This window comes from Hippocampus guttulatus, chromosome 16 (assembly GCF_054856545.1).
Source record: "Hippocampus guttulatus isolate MCC_2025c chromosome 16, RoL_Hgut_1.0, whole genome shotgun sequence".
Taxonomy (NCBI): Eukaryota; Metazoa; Chordata; class Actinopteri; order Syngnathiformes; family Syngnathidae; genus Hippocampus; species Hippocampus guttulatus.
The window spans coordinates 9,994,816-10,010,888 of record NC_141276.1 but is presented as its reverse complement, the minus strand read 5'-3'; the positions used below and the strand labels follow the sequence as shown (position 1 = coordinate 10,010,888).

Genomic DNA, 16,073 nt, shown 5'->3' with positions numbered 1-16,073 from the left:
GGTAAAATGTATATTTATTATGAATGACTGTAGTGTGAGGATAATGGCACAATACCCTTAATATAGATATAGGACAACAGCAAAAATGTACTTCAATGTTTATTTTTCTGAACATGCAATGAAAGTAACTTCATGGAGGCACAATTACAGATGAGACATGTAAAACTAAAAACCAACTACGACATGACGTGAAAATTAAATGATCACATTAAACTTAAAGCTAAGGGAAGCCTTCTGGAGCAAGTTTGCATCAGTCAGCAATGTCCATGAAATGTGAGCAGTTTAGAGTAGACATATAGTAAGTAACGTTGTTGATTTGGAGTTTCAACGGTTGTCAGATGTCTGGGTTTATTGTTGTTTTTGTCATGTTTTTATATTTTACGTTATAATTGAAACGAACGCTGCTTCCGGTACGAGTTAAATTAAGGGCGGTACAGTGGAACTGTTGGCCAGTCAGATGTCAGCACTGATAATTTGACCAATTAGATTTGAAGTTGATGACACCCATTCGCAGATGTCGATGGCGTATTCATTTTCGCGTGCTTGGATTGGATGATTAGAGTGCCAAATATCCGCGTTGGCAAAATTATGGCTAGCTCAAATCTGTATTGTGTACAATTACAGGAAGTGGACTAACTTTACTTTCAGCATCAGCAACGCGGAAATTTAAAAAGAAAAATTGTTGGCCGAAGGAAAAAAAAGGAAAAGTTCAAATAGGCAGCAGATTGTGTGAGTATTAAACGTTACGAATTTGACGTTCTTCAGTTGATGCTGATGCTTCCGTGTGTGCGTGCGTGTTAAATGTGTGACAATGTTTGGGATGAATCATTATTTTTTATTAAATGACTATTTTTAATTGACTTTTCAGTGACTAAGCATGCAATGATATGATAAAATGGCGTCGGCTGTGGTGGGCGTCTGCGTCCACATTCAGCTACTCTCCTGGTACTTCAGGTCCCTGAAACAACATCAGAAGCAGAAACGGTAATCAATCTTACTCTCCTAAAACAATATCAGAAGCAGTGACCTACATTTAGAAACCAAATTCAAAGTTCAGGTAGAATATTTGTATCATGAAATCTTATTCATTTATTACCAGCAGTTTATTCTCTTCATTTTGTAACATTTGTCTTGGCTGCACGACTTCTAGTATGTGTATGTACATTACATTGATTTTTCCAATCAGATTTCAGTCTCTGTAATGCGGAGGTGTCAAACTTACGGCCCGCGGGCCGTAATCGGCCCGCAAGGAGGTTTGATCAGGCCCGCGGATAATTTGAAAGTGAAAAAATGAATAAAAGACACCGAATGAATATTTTTAATAAGGTGCAATTCATGGAATATCCGCTAGGGGGATACACTGTTTTTGTCAGAGGAAAAGACAACATTGTTTTGATCAGAGAAGAAGACAACAGCAGCCTCTGTCACTGAGACAGACCCAACACAGCAGACGCTATCAAGGACATGTGAATACTTTATTCTTTACACATATTGTAGCACTCTCCTTAGTTTGTAAGGTGTAGGCAGGGATTACATTTAGATTTTATATGCTCGTGTAAATGGTTTAAAAATTCCTCTTTATAAATCTCGTTTAATCTTAAAAGTGCATGACTATATTTTTCAATACCAATTACTTGTTAAGGTTTTGTGCCTTTGTACAGTCAGTGGGATCACTTGCAATGCATATATGTGAATGATAAAAGTAAATTGCACATTTGTCTAAGGAAATCTTAGGTGCTTCATGAAATGTTTTGTCAAAGATATGTTCATTAAATGTCAACATTTTCCTAGTGTTCTTGTGCTTCTTTAGACCAAAACAAAGGCAAGACATATTATTTTGGTTATCTATAGCAGAGTATGGTATAATTTTTAATGGTCCGGCCCACTTGACATCTACCGAGGCCGTATGTGGCCCACAATGTGAAATGAGTTTGACACCCCTGCTGTAATGCCATGTAAGTCTAAAATGTACATGCTTTTCACACAATCCGTAATGTCGGTCCATCTAAGTTCATCGAGAGGTAAGTCTTTCATATTTGCTGTTCGGCATTTGCAATTTGACTTCTCACAAATTTTTTTTTTTTGGAGGCGTGGGGGCTAACTATCCTTTGTGATTCCCTGAGAAAGTCACAATTTCACTGTTATATAATATAGGAATATTGTTTGGTGGAACAATGTTAAAGTGAGGGCAGAGCTTTTTTTGTTTTTTTTTTGGGGGGGGGGGGTTTGTACAGTGTTGATGGTTTCTTTAATTGCAACATGATAGCGGTGGTATTAAGCAGTGGATTAAGTCAGGCAAGCCCCGACTAATGTCCAAGGTACCAAATACACAGCCCACCACTGACAGTGTATACAAATCTATGAAGAGATGGTGTAGGGATATCAAACATGTCTGTTACCTTTGGCCCAATGTCACGGGACTTGGCTCGCATCTTGTTGGCAAGCGATTCAGCCACGTCAGCTCTCTCTTCAGCCTCTTCCAACTCATGCTGAGACTTCCTGAATCTGGCCATGTGCATGTTGGCCTGCTCCTCCTGAAGAATGAATAAAAGGATTGATGCGAAGTAAACTGAAATGCCATTAATTTGTTACAGCCCCCTAACGAAAAAGGTTACATGCGTTTGATTTTTAAAAATATAGTTGGCTGAGCTAAAATGACCGTGTACTTACAGCTTCTTCAGCATGACGTTTATAGGCCTTCATTTTGATCTGCAGCTTGTCCACCAGGTCCTGCAGTCGAACGTTGGTTTTCTTGTCTTCATCAGCCTAAAAGAGATAACATTTCAGTCGACAAAGACCTTCTACGAGCAGAATAAAGACACCAGAATGCTTAAAGTTTCAGTATACCTGGTAGCTTAGCTCTTTGACCTTCCTCTCATATTTACGGACTCCCTTGATGGACTCACTCGAGCGCTTTTGCTCAGCTTCCAATTCAGTCTCCAGCTCACGTACCTGATTTAGCACATTTTAGTGAAGACAAAGCTAAACTAACTTAAAAATGCTTTTGTTTTGATACCCTGGTCTCAAGCTTCTGCATCTGTTTCTTCCCGCCTTTCATGGCTAAGTTCTCAGCCTCATTCAGGCGGTGCTGCAGGTCTTTGACCGTCACCTCCAGATTCTTCTTCATCCTTTCCAGGTGGGCACTGGTGTCCTGTTCCTTCCTCAATTCCTCAGCCATCATGGCAGCCTGGAAGTACCACAACAGCAGGGTTTCAATTTCAAGTATGAATCCCAACACCATGGTTGAGAGAGTTTTTCGTTTTTCTTTTACTTTTTCGATGTAATTTTAGTTTGTTTACGTTTTAATTTCATCAGATCTCTGGAAATCCTACAATAGTCGTTTATATCTCTCCTCGTGCTACAGGGGACGCAGCATGTCATTAAACTACAAACACAGTACCCTACGGGGTTGGTTTTATTTTTTGGGGACTTAAATCACGCCACTCTAAAAAAGAAGTGAAGATCCCTTGTGGATGAATAATATATTTACATCAGTGATGGCTTTCTTGGCCTTCTCCTCTGCATTTCTGGCCTCCTGAGTAGCTTCTTCTATCTCAATGTGAAGCTGAGTAACATCCGTCTCCAGCTTCTTCTTGGTGTTCAGGAGACTGGTGTTCTGTCGAAACCCAAGCAGACGCTGGTGGTGAAAACACACGCGGGAGACTACATTTGAGTGGTTCAAGATTTGTGATGAAAAACACCTGAGTATGAAGAAGTACTGCACGCTCGCTGGCATCGATTAGCTCCTGTTCTGCCAATTTGCGACTGCGCTCCGTCTGATCTACGACTGCTCGGAGCTCCTCAATCTCAGCCTGCATCAAGTTGGTCCTGCGTTCCATCATGGCCACCTGCTCCTTCATGTCATCTTGAGCTCGAAGGGAGTCATCCAGGTGGATTTGGGCTTCCTAAAAACACATTGGAGTTTTTGGTCTGAATGGGATTACCTCTGCCACAATTTGGTTTCCAGGAAAAACCCGGTCTTATCAAACCTTCAATTGCCCTTGCACGTTCCTCAGTTGCTTCACAACTTCAGAGGCCTGTCTGTTAGCATGGCCGAGTTGGATCTCCATCTCATTCAGGTCTCCGTCCATTTTCTTTTTAACTCTCAGGGCATCATTCCTGCTCCGGACCTCAGCGTCCAGAGTGGCCTGCATGGATTCTATCACTCGTTGGTTGTTCTTCCTAAGCTGGTCAATTTCTTCATCTTTCTCAGCCACTTTCCGGTCCACCTCCCCTTTGACTTGGTTGAGCTCCATTTGGATGCAGAGTATCTTGGATTCCTCTTGTTCCAGGGAGGCCTGAACAAGTGAACGTTGTCATAATAGTTTGTCTTCTTTCGAATATTTGGCATCATGTGTGATGCTTACCTCAGCTTCTTCCAGCGCAGTTTGCATCTCAAATTTTTCGGTTTCAACATTCTTCTTGAATTTCTCCAATTCATGGATCGTTTTCCCACTTTCTCCTAGCTGCTCTGTCAGGTCTGTGATCTCCTCTAAGTTTGGACAGTAGACATATTTTATTAAGTAATCTCAAAAGTTTATTCTTACTTCTCAAGCTTACGATGCAGGTTCTTGTTTTCCCTCTTCAGTGTCTCCAGGTGATCAAGGGCCTCCTCGTATGAGTTCTTCAGTTTGAAGAGCTCTGTGCTCAATGATCGAGATTCCTTTTGAGCGCCTTCCAGCTCAGCCTGAGACTCATCATACTTCTGCTTCCACTCTGCTAGAATCTGAACTCAAAAAAACATGATTGTCCTCTTCATTAAGGACTGGAAGTCAAGAGATTGACCTCCATCTGACAATCCACATACCTTGTCAAAGTTTCTCTGCTTCTTGTCCAGTGTGGCTGCTACGTTGTTGGACCTTTCCACGTCCACCATGAGATCCTCCATTTCATTGTGAAGTCGCTGTTTAGTTTTCTCCAGCGAGGCACACTTTGAGTTCACTGCCTCGATTTGTTCCTCCGCCTCTTGAAGACGTTGGGCCAGCTTTTTCCTGTGGAAAATATCGTTGCCGAAACTCAGTTTGTGAATCATTCCGAGCGTGAGCCTGAGCTTACTTGGCCTCCTCCAGCTCTTCAGTGCGTTGGATGGCATCCGTCTCATATTTGTTTCTCCAAAGAGCAACCTCGGTGTTAGCTTTGGACAAAGCACGCTGCAGCTCTGCCTTGGCCTCCTGCTCTTCCTCGTATTGTTCACGCAGGAGGTCGCCGTCATGACGAGATGATTGGAGGCTGTGTGCCAGAGCGTTCTTGGCCTATGTAGGTGTATATGACAAATCACCATAGTGTCACACATTCTTCTGACCACTTGTAAACAATGTCATTTGACCAAGGCAGATCCATTGAGAAAACAGGAAATGGTCTCAATAACTGAGGTTCTTCTTGTGGGGTGGTACGTAAAGTCTCATATTCAGAAGGGAATATGCTTCTGATTGGCAAGCCGCCTTCTCTACTGTCGTAAATGTGTGAAGTGAAAGTCAAAAAGAAAATCTTGATTCCCAAAATCCCAAAATCTTGATTCATGTTGACGTTGACGAACAAGTTCCAAATCGATTCATATCTTTTTCACTCCCCCCATTAAAAAAAAGAAAAGCTTTGCTTACCTTTGTTTCCTCCTCCATGAGTCTTTTGAGATCATCAATTTGTGAGCTGAAACCTTGCTTTCCTCTGGTCAGCTGGGATATGATGCTCTCTCGCTCTTCCAGTTGTCGTGATAACTCAGCTACAAGACAAAGATTTTGAGTTGGTTGGACAGAATGCAGGTCATTCAGCTGCTGAGTGGAGTTCATGTACCATTCTCATTTTGAAAACGGGCCCTCTGATTGGTGAGATCTGCAATGTTCCGACTGTTTTCATCATTCTTGGTCTTAAACTCCACTAGCTGGTCTTCCAGAGAGCGGCAGGTCTTTTCCAGGTTGACCTGTTCAAGTACAATTAGAAACACATCAGGGTGCGAAGTGGCCTCGGCATTCTGAAATCTTGCACGGGTCTAACCTTGGTTTTAGCCACAGATTCCATGTTGGTGGCCAAATCGTCAATCTCCATCTTAAACTCACTTTTCTCCTTCTCAAGTTTCTGCTTGATTCTCTGCAGGTTGTCGATCTGCTCTCCGAGTTCAGCCATGCTGTCCGCATGCTTCTTGCGCAATGCGGCGGATGTGGCCTCGTGATGCAGCGTGGCTTCTTCCAGGTCGCGCCTGATTTTCAGGAACTCCGCCTCGCGCTTCTTATTCATCTCAATCTGAGAGGCAGTGGCTCCTCCGGCCTCCTCCAGCCTCTCGCTTACCTCCTCAATTTCCCGGGCCAGGTCGGACCTCTGCTTCTCTACCTTGGCCCTCATCGATCTCTCAGCTTCCACTTCTTCCTCCAGTTCTTCAATTCGAGCCTTGAAACACAAAGTGATGGATCATTAAGGAGGACTAACTGTCAATATGGTTCATGTGTGACGAAAACCATCCTTACATGGAGCTCCTTCAGCTTCTTCTGAAGCTGGTTGTTGATTGTTTGCTCGTCTGCAATTTTGCCAGCCAGCTGATTGGTTTCAAACTCCTTTCTGTGGTAACGAGAAAATAATGTCACGTGTCAGGTGCAACCTCCTCCTCGGCCTATTCCTACATTCACCTACTTCTTCACCCTCTCCTCAGACTGCTGTTTGTCATTTTCTGCATCCATCAGGGTTTCTTGCGTAAGTTTAATGTCTCCCTCCAGCTTGCGCTTAGTCCTTTCCAGGTCCATGCGGCTCTTCTTTTCTTGCTCAAGGGACCCTTCAAGCTGCAGAGCAGTGAGACGAATTAGCCTTTTTGTTAGCACTTGGACATTAGCATTCAACCGCAACTCACATCATCCACTTGTTGCTCCAGCTTTGACTTGGCCTTCGTCAGCGAGTTGACTTTGTCTTCCTCAGCTTGAAGGTCATCCATGGTCTGCTGGTGGGCTTCTTGAAGGGCCTTCTTCTCTTTGCTCAGCTTGCCGATGGTTTCTTCCTGGCCAGCCAGCTCCTCGACCAGATTTTTAACCTACGAAATAGATCACTTTTAGTTTTTGACCTGATCATAAGTTTGAATTACCTCATAAACAGATCATGCAGGCCAATGTCCAAACCTTGTTTTCAGTGGCGTGTTTCTCTTTCTCCACTTTAGCCAAAGTGATCTCAAGGTCGTCAATGTCCTTCTTAAGTTCAGAGCATTCGTCCTCAAGCTTTCGCTTCTTGGTACTTAACTCGGAATTGATTTCCTCCTCATCCTCCATCCTCTCTGTCACCTCTTTGAGTTTGGCCTCCAGCTGGATTTTGCTTTTGATCAGACCCTCGCATCGTTCCTCTGAATCACAGAGGTTCTCCGCGTCCTGAGGAGGAGGAGAGAAGTCAATAAATGGCGCAGACTTTTTTCATCAAATAGGAGGTACAGCGAAACTCACAGATTGCACTTGAAGTTGAAGGTCATTCTTCTCCTGGAGCAGAGAAACCATTTTCTCCTCCAGCTCCTTCCTCTTGGACTCTGACTTGGCCAGGTCCTCCTTGCATTTGATGAAATCTTCTTTCATCGTGGCCATCTCCTTTTCTGTCTCTGCGCTCTTGAGCAGAGGCTTTATCTTGAAGAAAAGCTTCATCCATGGCCAGTGTTTGACATTCATGAAGGAGCGCAGATTGTATTGTAGAATCCACACACAATCTCTGTCAGATATTCACATCACATATTTTGGTCTGTGCAGCAATCATTTCAGTGTCTATTGAAAAGAGATTTTATTATCATACTTTTGGGCAATTAAGTTGCCATATTGCTTTCTCATGAGATAACCTCGACAAACAGCTTGCGTCTGCGTCACAAGAGAAGCAAGTTTTTCATCTCGCAGCTCCTCCAGATTCCCCAGTAGACCAGCTTTGAAAAAGACCTGGAAAAACATCAGTTATAACTAATTCATGTTAGAAAAGCAAAGTCCAATATGCCACAACTCTTACCTTTGTGGAGCCAAAGCGGTACTGAGTGTGATCAACATCGATGGAACCCAGAAGCTTCTCAGAAGCTTTCTTGCCATCGATGAATTGTCCCTCGGGGATAGCGCTGGCATTCAAGATTCGGTATCTGTTCATTTTGGATCAAGACCATTACAAGCTGCAGTAATTTAAAATGATGCAATTTTGTCGCATTCATGACCTCTGCTTGAAATCAGCATAGAGAATCCTGCTGGGAAATCCCTTCCTGCAGATGCGGATCCCCTCCAGCACACCGTTACAGCGCAGCTGATGGATGACTAAGTGATTGTCCATGATACCTGCAGAAATGAATTGTTAAACTAACCATTGAATAAATTATTTTAATCTTAAAATTGCATATAAATGGCACCTGGTGTTTTAACCTCATTGGGAATCAGACACCGTACAAAGTGAGGGTGAGTGCTCCTCAAGTTAGTCATCAGCTTTCCGAGATTTTCCTGAAAATAGTAGGGTACACATACTCTTGAGCGGGATGGTCCATGTTACACATATTCTGGTCTGATATGCTCACAAATTCTTGGTACCCTGAAAACTGCAGACACCGTCTGGAAGGAACCACCCTTTTTCTTCCCCCCTTTTTTCCCTCCTTTGTCACCACCGGAGTCTATGAGACAGAAACGAAGTGCTCTCATTTGTTTTAGGGACAGTCAGATGGAACATGGACATCGCTGAACATGTTTTCTACCTCCTTCAGCCCCAGAAAAGGAGGCATAGAGATAAGACAGCAGTTTCAAAGCGGACTTCTGGTATAGCTGCACCACAGACTCATTCAGCGGGTCCTTGTTCTTCTCCAGCCAACCGGTAATGTTGTAGTCCACAGTTCCGGCATAGTGCACCAGGGAGAAGTGAGCCTCTGGCTTTCCTTTGACCACTTTGGGCTTTTGGAAAGCATTATTTTTCCCAAGATGTTGGTCATAGAGCTTGTTCTTGAAGGAGGTGTCTGACGACTTGGGGAACATACACTCCTCTTCAAGGATGGAGAAGATGCCCATTGGCTGGGGATTGGAGAAAGAATTGGAATAGTGCTTGACAGTAGTCATTTTATTGAATTAGCAGGCGTATCCCACCTTTTCAATGAGCTCTATGCAGGCTGCCAGATCCATGCCAAAATCGATAAACTCCCAGTCGATGCCTTCCTTCTTGTACTCTTCTTGCTCCAGCACAAACATGTGGTGGTTAAAGAACTGCTGCAACTTCTCGTTGGTGAAGTTGATGCACAGCTGCTCCATGCTGTTGTACTACATGAGGAGGTTAACTTGAGCATAGGAGCCACAACATGAACAGACCAAAATGAGGTAAACGTCCCAGCTCACGTCAAAGATTTCAAATCCTGCGATGTCCAACACTCCGATGAAGAACTGCCGTGGCTGCTTGGTGTCCAGCATCTCGTTGATGCGTATCACCATCCACAAGAACATCTTCTCATAGACGGACTTGGCCAGGGCGCCAACTGAATTGGCCACCTCAAGTAAAAATCGCTCACTTCAGTACTTAAGCCGGAGACAGCAATTTGGAGCCGATTATGTTCTTAATTAAATCAACTGCATTCAGATGTAAAGGCAGCATTAGGTGTGATGACAAAACGTGTCCCCATATTTGAATAAGGTCAACCGAACAGTTAACTGGCTGGTTAGTTGGCCGCACATATGCAAATCATTCATGATGACACAAATTGTTTTGAGGCGGTACCTGGGGGACGGTCTGGCCCTTGGTGACGTACTCATTCCCCACTTTGACGCGGGGGTAGCAGAGGCCTTTCAGCAGGTCGGCGGAATTCAGCCCCATGAGAAAGGCCACTTTGTCAGCCACTAAAAACAAAATGACAAACAGCAACCGTGTGTCTCTCTGTCTCTCTTCACCGTTGTCACAAACAGCATGAAGTCTCACCCTCAGTGCCATCGGGCTCCGCCTGTTCCTCTCGCTGCTTCTGCTTGAACTTCATGTTCCCAAAATGCAACACGGCACCAGTCAATTTGTAGATTGACATTTTTTCTTCATTGCTAAAGCCCAGGATGTCAGTGGCGGTCTATTGGATCAAAAATGGAGTTCAGAGGGGATGGTGAAAGCCATTCGTGCACCATTGAATAAAGCTAGCTCACATCTGTTGCCATGAGCTCTTCTTTGTCATCAATGCTGGCCACGGTGATTTGCCCTTGACTTATCAAGGGGAAGTCATATGGGTTTGTCGTTATGAGCAACATTTCTGCAGAGACAAAAGAAGAATATTACATTTCTATGAATGTCATCCATTCCTCCGCACCATATGCATCATCATCTTAATGCACCGATGAGCTCTGGTTTGTGGCCAGTCATTATCTGGTAGAAGATGTGGTAGCTTCTTTCATCCGACAATTGGAACGTCACTCTCGACTTCTCCAGCAAATCTGGATCAAAGAACAACATATGATATTTGATAATGCTGCAGAGGACAGACATAGCGGAAAGATAAACTTACATGTTTCAATATCAGCTGAAGATAGTTTCCCTGTTGTTCCAAAGTGTATTCTGATGAATTTACCCTGAAAAATTTAGAATCTTCTCACAAAATAAAATAAAAGACAAAATCCAGATACAAAACCTGTTGTCCCCATGACGCAATAACAAGGAACATACACTATGTATGAACATAGTTGTTAATTCAAGGCTATGGTGTCTTGCAACTCTGGTTGTAGTTGACATGTGACATTTATGGTTGTGTAAAATACTTACAAAACGTGAAGAGTTGTCATTCCTCACAGTCTTGGCATTGCCAAATGCCTCCAGCAAAGGGTTCGCTGAGATGATTTGATCCTCCAGAGTTCCCTAGAAAACACAAGAATCAGTTCTTTAACTTTTCTCAGTGGGCATTTGATAGTTTGACTCTCATACCTGTATCTTTCCGGATGTCTGTTCCTTCTTATCGCTGCCACCAGACACTGCGATTGTCGCAAAGTACTGGATGACCCTCTTAGTGTTGACAGTCTTGCCTGCACCAGATTCTCCACTGTGGAAACAGAGCGACACATTCAGATGCCCCAAGAGCTCAAACAAGAGTTCATGCAAGTGACTCACGTGATCAGGACAGACTGGTTCTCACGATCTGGCAGGACACAAGACAAATTCTTTCAGTACGCAAAGCATTCAGTGCTGTGAAAAAGTTTTTGTCCCCTTCCTGATCCTGAACACTCACCTGTGAGCATGTTCTGATAGGCGTTATCAGACACTGAGAAGATGTGAGGAGGAGCCTCCATGCGCTTCTTGCCCCTGTAGGCTGACACCACATGCGGGTCATACACCGGCAGCCACTTGTACGGATTCACAGTCACACAGAAGAGACCGGAGTAGGTCTGGGGGAGGGTGGCAAGTTGCGTCAGTTTCGAGCCAAATGCTGGAAATCTTGCAAAGGCCTCAGACCCAGCTCCAAACTCACGTATATCATCCACGCTGCATAACGATCTTTGAGGTTAAACAGCACAGACGGCTCGTTGAGGTGCGTCATCATGGCCATGTCCTCGATCTTGTCGTACTTTGGAGGATTCATGGGGTGGCAGTCTTCTTCTGTGACTGTTACCGTCTACAGTGGGCAAAATATAATGACTAAATACATCCATCCAACCATTTTCTAATCTGCTTATCCCCACGAGGGTTACGGGCGTGCTGGAGCCTCTCCCAGCTGTCTTCGGGCTTTAGGTGGGGGATACCCTGAACTGTCGACCACCGGGCTGCCTGACTAACATTGGCTGTATTTTGGGCCCCGTGGTCGAGTGGTTAGCACGTCGACCTCACAGTGAAGAGGTACCGGGTTCGATTCCAGCTCCGGCCTTCCTATGTGGAGTTTGCATGTTCTCCCCGTGCCTGCGTGGGTTTTCTGCGGGTACTCCGGTCTCCCCCCACATTCCAAAAACATGCATGGCGGTCTGATTTCACACTCTACATTGTCCCTCGGTGTGAGTGTGAGCGCGGATGTCCCCCGCCTACTGCCCGAAGACAGCGAGCTGGGATAAGCTTCAGCCCCCCCAGCGACCGTTGTAAGGATAAAGCGGATCGGAAAATGGATGGATGGATGTATATGAAATCTATAAAATAATAATGAATTGGTTGTATATTGAACTCTTTCAGATACAATTCATCCAGATCGATGTGTCCCTTTTCATCACCTCATTTGATTCCGTCTTCACAGTGGCTTTGCCACCTTCTTTCTTTTGGACAACACCTCGGATGTACAGGTCCTTGGGATCCGGCACAAAGCAGGCAGTCTTGGCGTCAAATGGCCGGCTCTGCGCCTCGATGCGCTCCTTCTCAGGTTTGCGCAGAAATATGGAGGCCGGCCCATATTGGGCCATCTCCGCATCACTGCTCATGGCGACGCCTGTAGGCAAAAACGTCAGAGCGCCAAAAGCACATCACAGTAGAGAAATTAACAGTAAGGTTTTGCAAAAGCATTCCCACTCTCGACTTAGCTCAGCATATGAATTCTTTGATTTAAAAAAAAAAAAAAAAAAACGACTGATGCTGATTCAACTTCTTTAGTTCGATTAAAGTTTTGCAAAAGTACAGCCTCTGAAATCAACAGTAGTAAATTTTTGCTGTCAATTATACAATACCTATTTAGATAACTGGCACAGTGAAAAGATAAATTTCCTTCGTTATTAACTCAGGCTTTAAGGCTATCATAATGTGTTCCCATAGCTTTGCATCTTGGTCGTTAATGTTCTCGAACTAACATTCCTCTATGTTGCTGCTCTCCTTTTTTCTTTATTTTAAGACCCCCAAGATTTCAACCTTGTTTGACTTCAATCTATGTGTGAATCATTTGCTTTTCATTGTAGTGCAAAATATCAAACAACTGGCTGATTTCATTCATACGAAACTGAAAAACAGGCCACCGGACTGGGTTTGATTTTGATATTCAGTTGGCTATTTTAAAAAGGGTCAGTCCAGCAGCATTACTTAAAAAATGAAATAAAGTCAGGTAGTTTTTCATCTTTTGGGTTCAATTTGACCAAAAATCACAAAATGAGTTTTTTTACTTTTCGATTGCGAAACTGAAACTGAATTGAAACTGAAAAGAACTAATACAAATGACATGGAAGCATTGAACTTTGCAATTAACACCTTTTACGCCGTGTCGTCACCCAGAGAAGTTGAAAAAAAAGTAAAGAGCCTCTTTTGACTTAAAAAAAAAAGGGATTAGAAAGTACTAATATCTTTGTAGAAGAACAGGAAGTAAAAATAAGTCGTCCGAAAAATAAATGCCCAAGTAAAATCCAGACCCCCCCAACTGAGGTTTCGAATCAACTCACCTAAGTGTCAGAGGGATGCAGTCAGCTGTACTTTGGGTCACCGGTCTGAATGAGAAGCTTCAGTGTGAGTCAATGAGTGGAAAGCAGGTGGTTTCTTTTATCGGCATCATGTGCAGGACACGCCAAAGCAGACATCCCAAACTTGGCAATGTGACTTTTCTAATGTCAATCCGGCCGCATTACCCATCTTAGCCATCTTAAAATGGTTCTTCCGGGATCTTAACAGCAAGACGTCTTTGGCAACAGGTGATGATGCTTCACCTCTATTTTTATGTCCACTCGCTGCTGTCATGGGCTACTTCATTGATATCTTGGCTTTAATATATTCCTTATATCAAATTCCTGTTACCCATTGAAATGCCAGTCAAATCCTTTCCAGTCACCTCCCTAAAAACAGGGTTTTTTTCAGGTTTTTGTAATAGTAATTTAGCTGTCTAATTTTTTATTTTTATTTTTTTTTACACAGTGGAAAAAATACAAAGTACAACACTTAACCTCACTCACAGTACAAGCAAAATGACCACCAAAGCGTAATTCTGAACAGTGCTTCACAAAATGCCACGAGGCATCCTGTGAAGTCCAGTGTCAACTCCCTCTGTTGCGCACAAATAGAAAAACCTAACGAAATGGAATGTAAAGAAAGAAACTGCTTTTGTGAAGTGTAGTTATGCGCAAAACACAATGCAATAATAATGTGTGCCTTTGAGAGTGTGGCCTCGAGCTGTTTACCACGGAGCAAATTCAGTTTTTGTGTCTGTTTCATGCTCCTTGTGAGTGTTCCTTGTTTTGTACTTGTGTCTGACTTTCTTCTCCAAAACTCAATGAAGTACAAACAAAAAAATTAATTAAAAGTTCTAAGTCCCGACCGAAACCCATTTTCTCCAAATTTTATGATTCATTCCAGTGAATTACAAAATAGTTTTGATGGGTTTCAATAGGACAAAAGCGGCCACCTTTGAGTCAGCAGTGCTAAACTGCAAATCTGATGGACACTTTTCAAATGTTTCTCTATTTACTCTTAGTTTCAGAAAGTGATTTTTTATTTTATTTTTTTTTGTAAAAGGAAAAAGTGCACCTATTTCAAAAAGTAAGCTTATTTTATTTTCAGAGCAAAATCGCGAAAATCTTACCCTTGCGCTAGTTGCCAGTGGTTGTGTTCCAATGTTTGACTTTGTGGTGTTCGTTTTGGGAGAACGCATAATTGTCATTGTGACCACTGCCGTAAGCTAAGGCCTCTAAATCCAAGAAAGCAGGTGGTCTTTGAGTCTAGGGTAAAAACCAAGGTCAGAGGCATTTCAAGACCCGATGATGGCTTCAGCCAATAAGTACACTACAGGCCTCACCACCACCTAAAAAAAAAACAGGATGATTTATGAGCAGATATCGTTTATTAACCTTTCCATGCACAAATAATGCTAACCTAGGATTTTTTATGAGACTTTAGGCATGAAAAAAAATTATCGTCTTGGATGGCAACACCCATCAGGCCATTGTAGTGGTTGATGAACAAGTGTGACATTAAGATTAATTAATATAAGAGAAAACAACATTTGAATAGCTGTCCACTCTAGTAACCGCTGTCCCTTGAGGGGTTAATTATTATTGGTGCTTGGTTGATCAATTTAGTTGCTTTGTGTTGAATAATGGTGAGTGCCACCATAGCAGATGCACTTTCAGACGACTGTTACCCAACACACTTTGAACACACAAATACAAAATGAGAACCTTTGCCATGGTAAAAGTAAAAAAAAAATAAAAAACCATTTAAATTGGAAAAAAAAACTCCATCAATGAATAACTTAATGTATGGGTGCCGAACCACGAGTTTGTGGGGGGGTCCACTGTACGAGTAAAGTAAGTTACTAAAAACCTTTGAATATACTTTTCGTGTTATTTGTTTGGGTGTTGTGCTGTGGGAGTCTTCCGATGTCAGATAGGCGCACTGGATGAATAAATCTTGGGAAAGACTTCATTATAGTCTACTTGAATGACTTCTTGTTGCAACCCTGGGCCAAGGTTAGCAGCCCGCCTTGTTTCCAAGTTAGTGGGTGACGGCGTGTCGGCTAAGAACACATGTGGGCCACATTTAGCCGGGGAGAGTGTAGGAAACTTAAGCTCTTGGCGGTGAGGAATACAAGGTGAGGACCACAAGTGTGAACAACAGTGGTGGCCCCTCCATTTGGTTCCTGGGACTTCAGTGCGGACTTCCTCGCCGTAATCCAACTCTAGCACTACTATGACGTTGCAATTGTAGAAGCCATTAATACTGTACAAAATTGAACCCTTCTCAAATGTGCTATGTGCAGGATGAAAAAAAAATCTAACGTCCACAAACGTACTGGAAGCGGTACTTCACCACAAAACCAACAACTTCATTTAAGTTTGCGCGTCCGCTCGTGGGGTCACCAGGCCTTTCAGCCTGTTCTTACTCCTGCCCAACTGACATCAGCGAGCACGCTGACAGGTCACTCGACGGCATCTGTCCTCTACTTGTTCATCTCGGACGTTAACATCAGTCGCCACTCGCTCATCAGCTCCCCGCTGACAGACACAGGTGCTGGGCCGTAACTTTAACTCTTCGTCTGGGATTCCTCACACGCTTTCATTTTGGTACTTGAGACATAGTGTTAATGATGCTGCGATGGCACATATTCCTAAATTCACCTGAAGTAATCCCTTTTTAAGCTGCCCTTCGCTATGTTTGTTAAGTATTATTATTTGTGTTGTTTGTATGTGTTGCTGTTCCACGTGGGTTAAAATAGCAACGTTGTGACATGATTTGCCTAAAATGATGGTTAGAAT

At 43.2% G+C, this 16,073-nt stretch overlaps 1 protein-coding gene across 1 annotated transcript; it reads right to left on the bottom strand.

Moving 5' to 3' along the window:
- Window positions 1–86: 86 nt before the first annotated feature.
- On the bottom strand, window positions 87–12,329 carry LOC147193044 (myosin-4-like). Its single transcript, XM_086134013.1, has 39 exons — window positions 12,126–12,329; window positions 11,399–11,542; window positions 11,159–11,315; window positions 11,041–11,068; window positions 10,858–10,972; window positions 10,699–10,791; window positions 10,445–10,508; window positions 10,275–10,373; window positions 10,089–10,192; window positions 9,877–10,015; window positions 9,679–9,797; window positions 9,303–9,452; window positions 9,057–9,227; window positions 8,675–8,984; window positions 8,514–8,593; window positions 8,339–8,426; window positions 8,150–8,267; window positions 7,954–8,077; window positions 7,750–7,886; window positions 7,413–7,668; window positions 7,098–7,340; window positions 6,836–7,012; window positions 6,622–6,767; window positions 6,459–6,549; window positions 5,992–6,381; window positions 5,791–5,917; window positions 5,601–5,719; window positions 5,056–5,252; window positions 4,808–4,991; window positions 4,561–4,726; window positions 4,368–4,492; window positions 3,990–4,298; window positions 3,702–3,905; window positions 3,491–3,616; window positions 3,017–3,187; window positions 2,848–2,952; window positions 2,671–2,766; window positions 2,400–2,534; window positions 87–958 (listed from the first exon to the last, which is right to left on the bottom strand). Exons 1-39 carry the CDS (start codon window positions 12,327–12,329, stop codon window positions 935–937), a joined length of 5,835 nt encoding a protein of 1,944 aa, XP_085990139.1. The 3' UTR covers window positions 87–934.
- Between the last annotated feature and the right edge of the window lie 3,744 nt (window positions 12,330–16,073).

Coding starts and splice junctions, on each gene's coding strand:
- LOC147193044 (XM_086134013.1), bottom strand. CDS start 12,329: ATGAGCAGTGATGCGGAGATGGCCCAATATGGGCCGGCCTCCATATTT. Junction 3,906..3,989: donor ACGTGCAAGGGCAATTGAAG/GTTTGATAAGAC, acceptor ATGTGTTTTTAG/GAAGCCCAAATCCACCTGGA. Junction 3,617..3,701: donor CAGTACTTCTTCATACTCAG/GTGTTTTTCATC, acceptor GGGTTTCGACAG/AACACCAGTCTCCTGAACAC.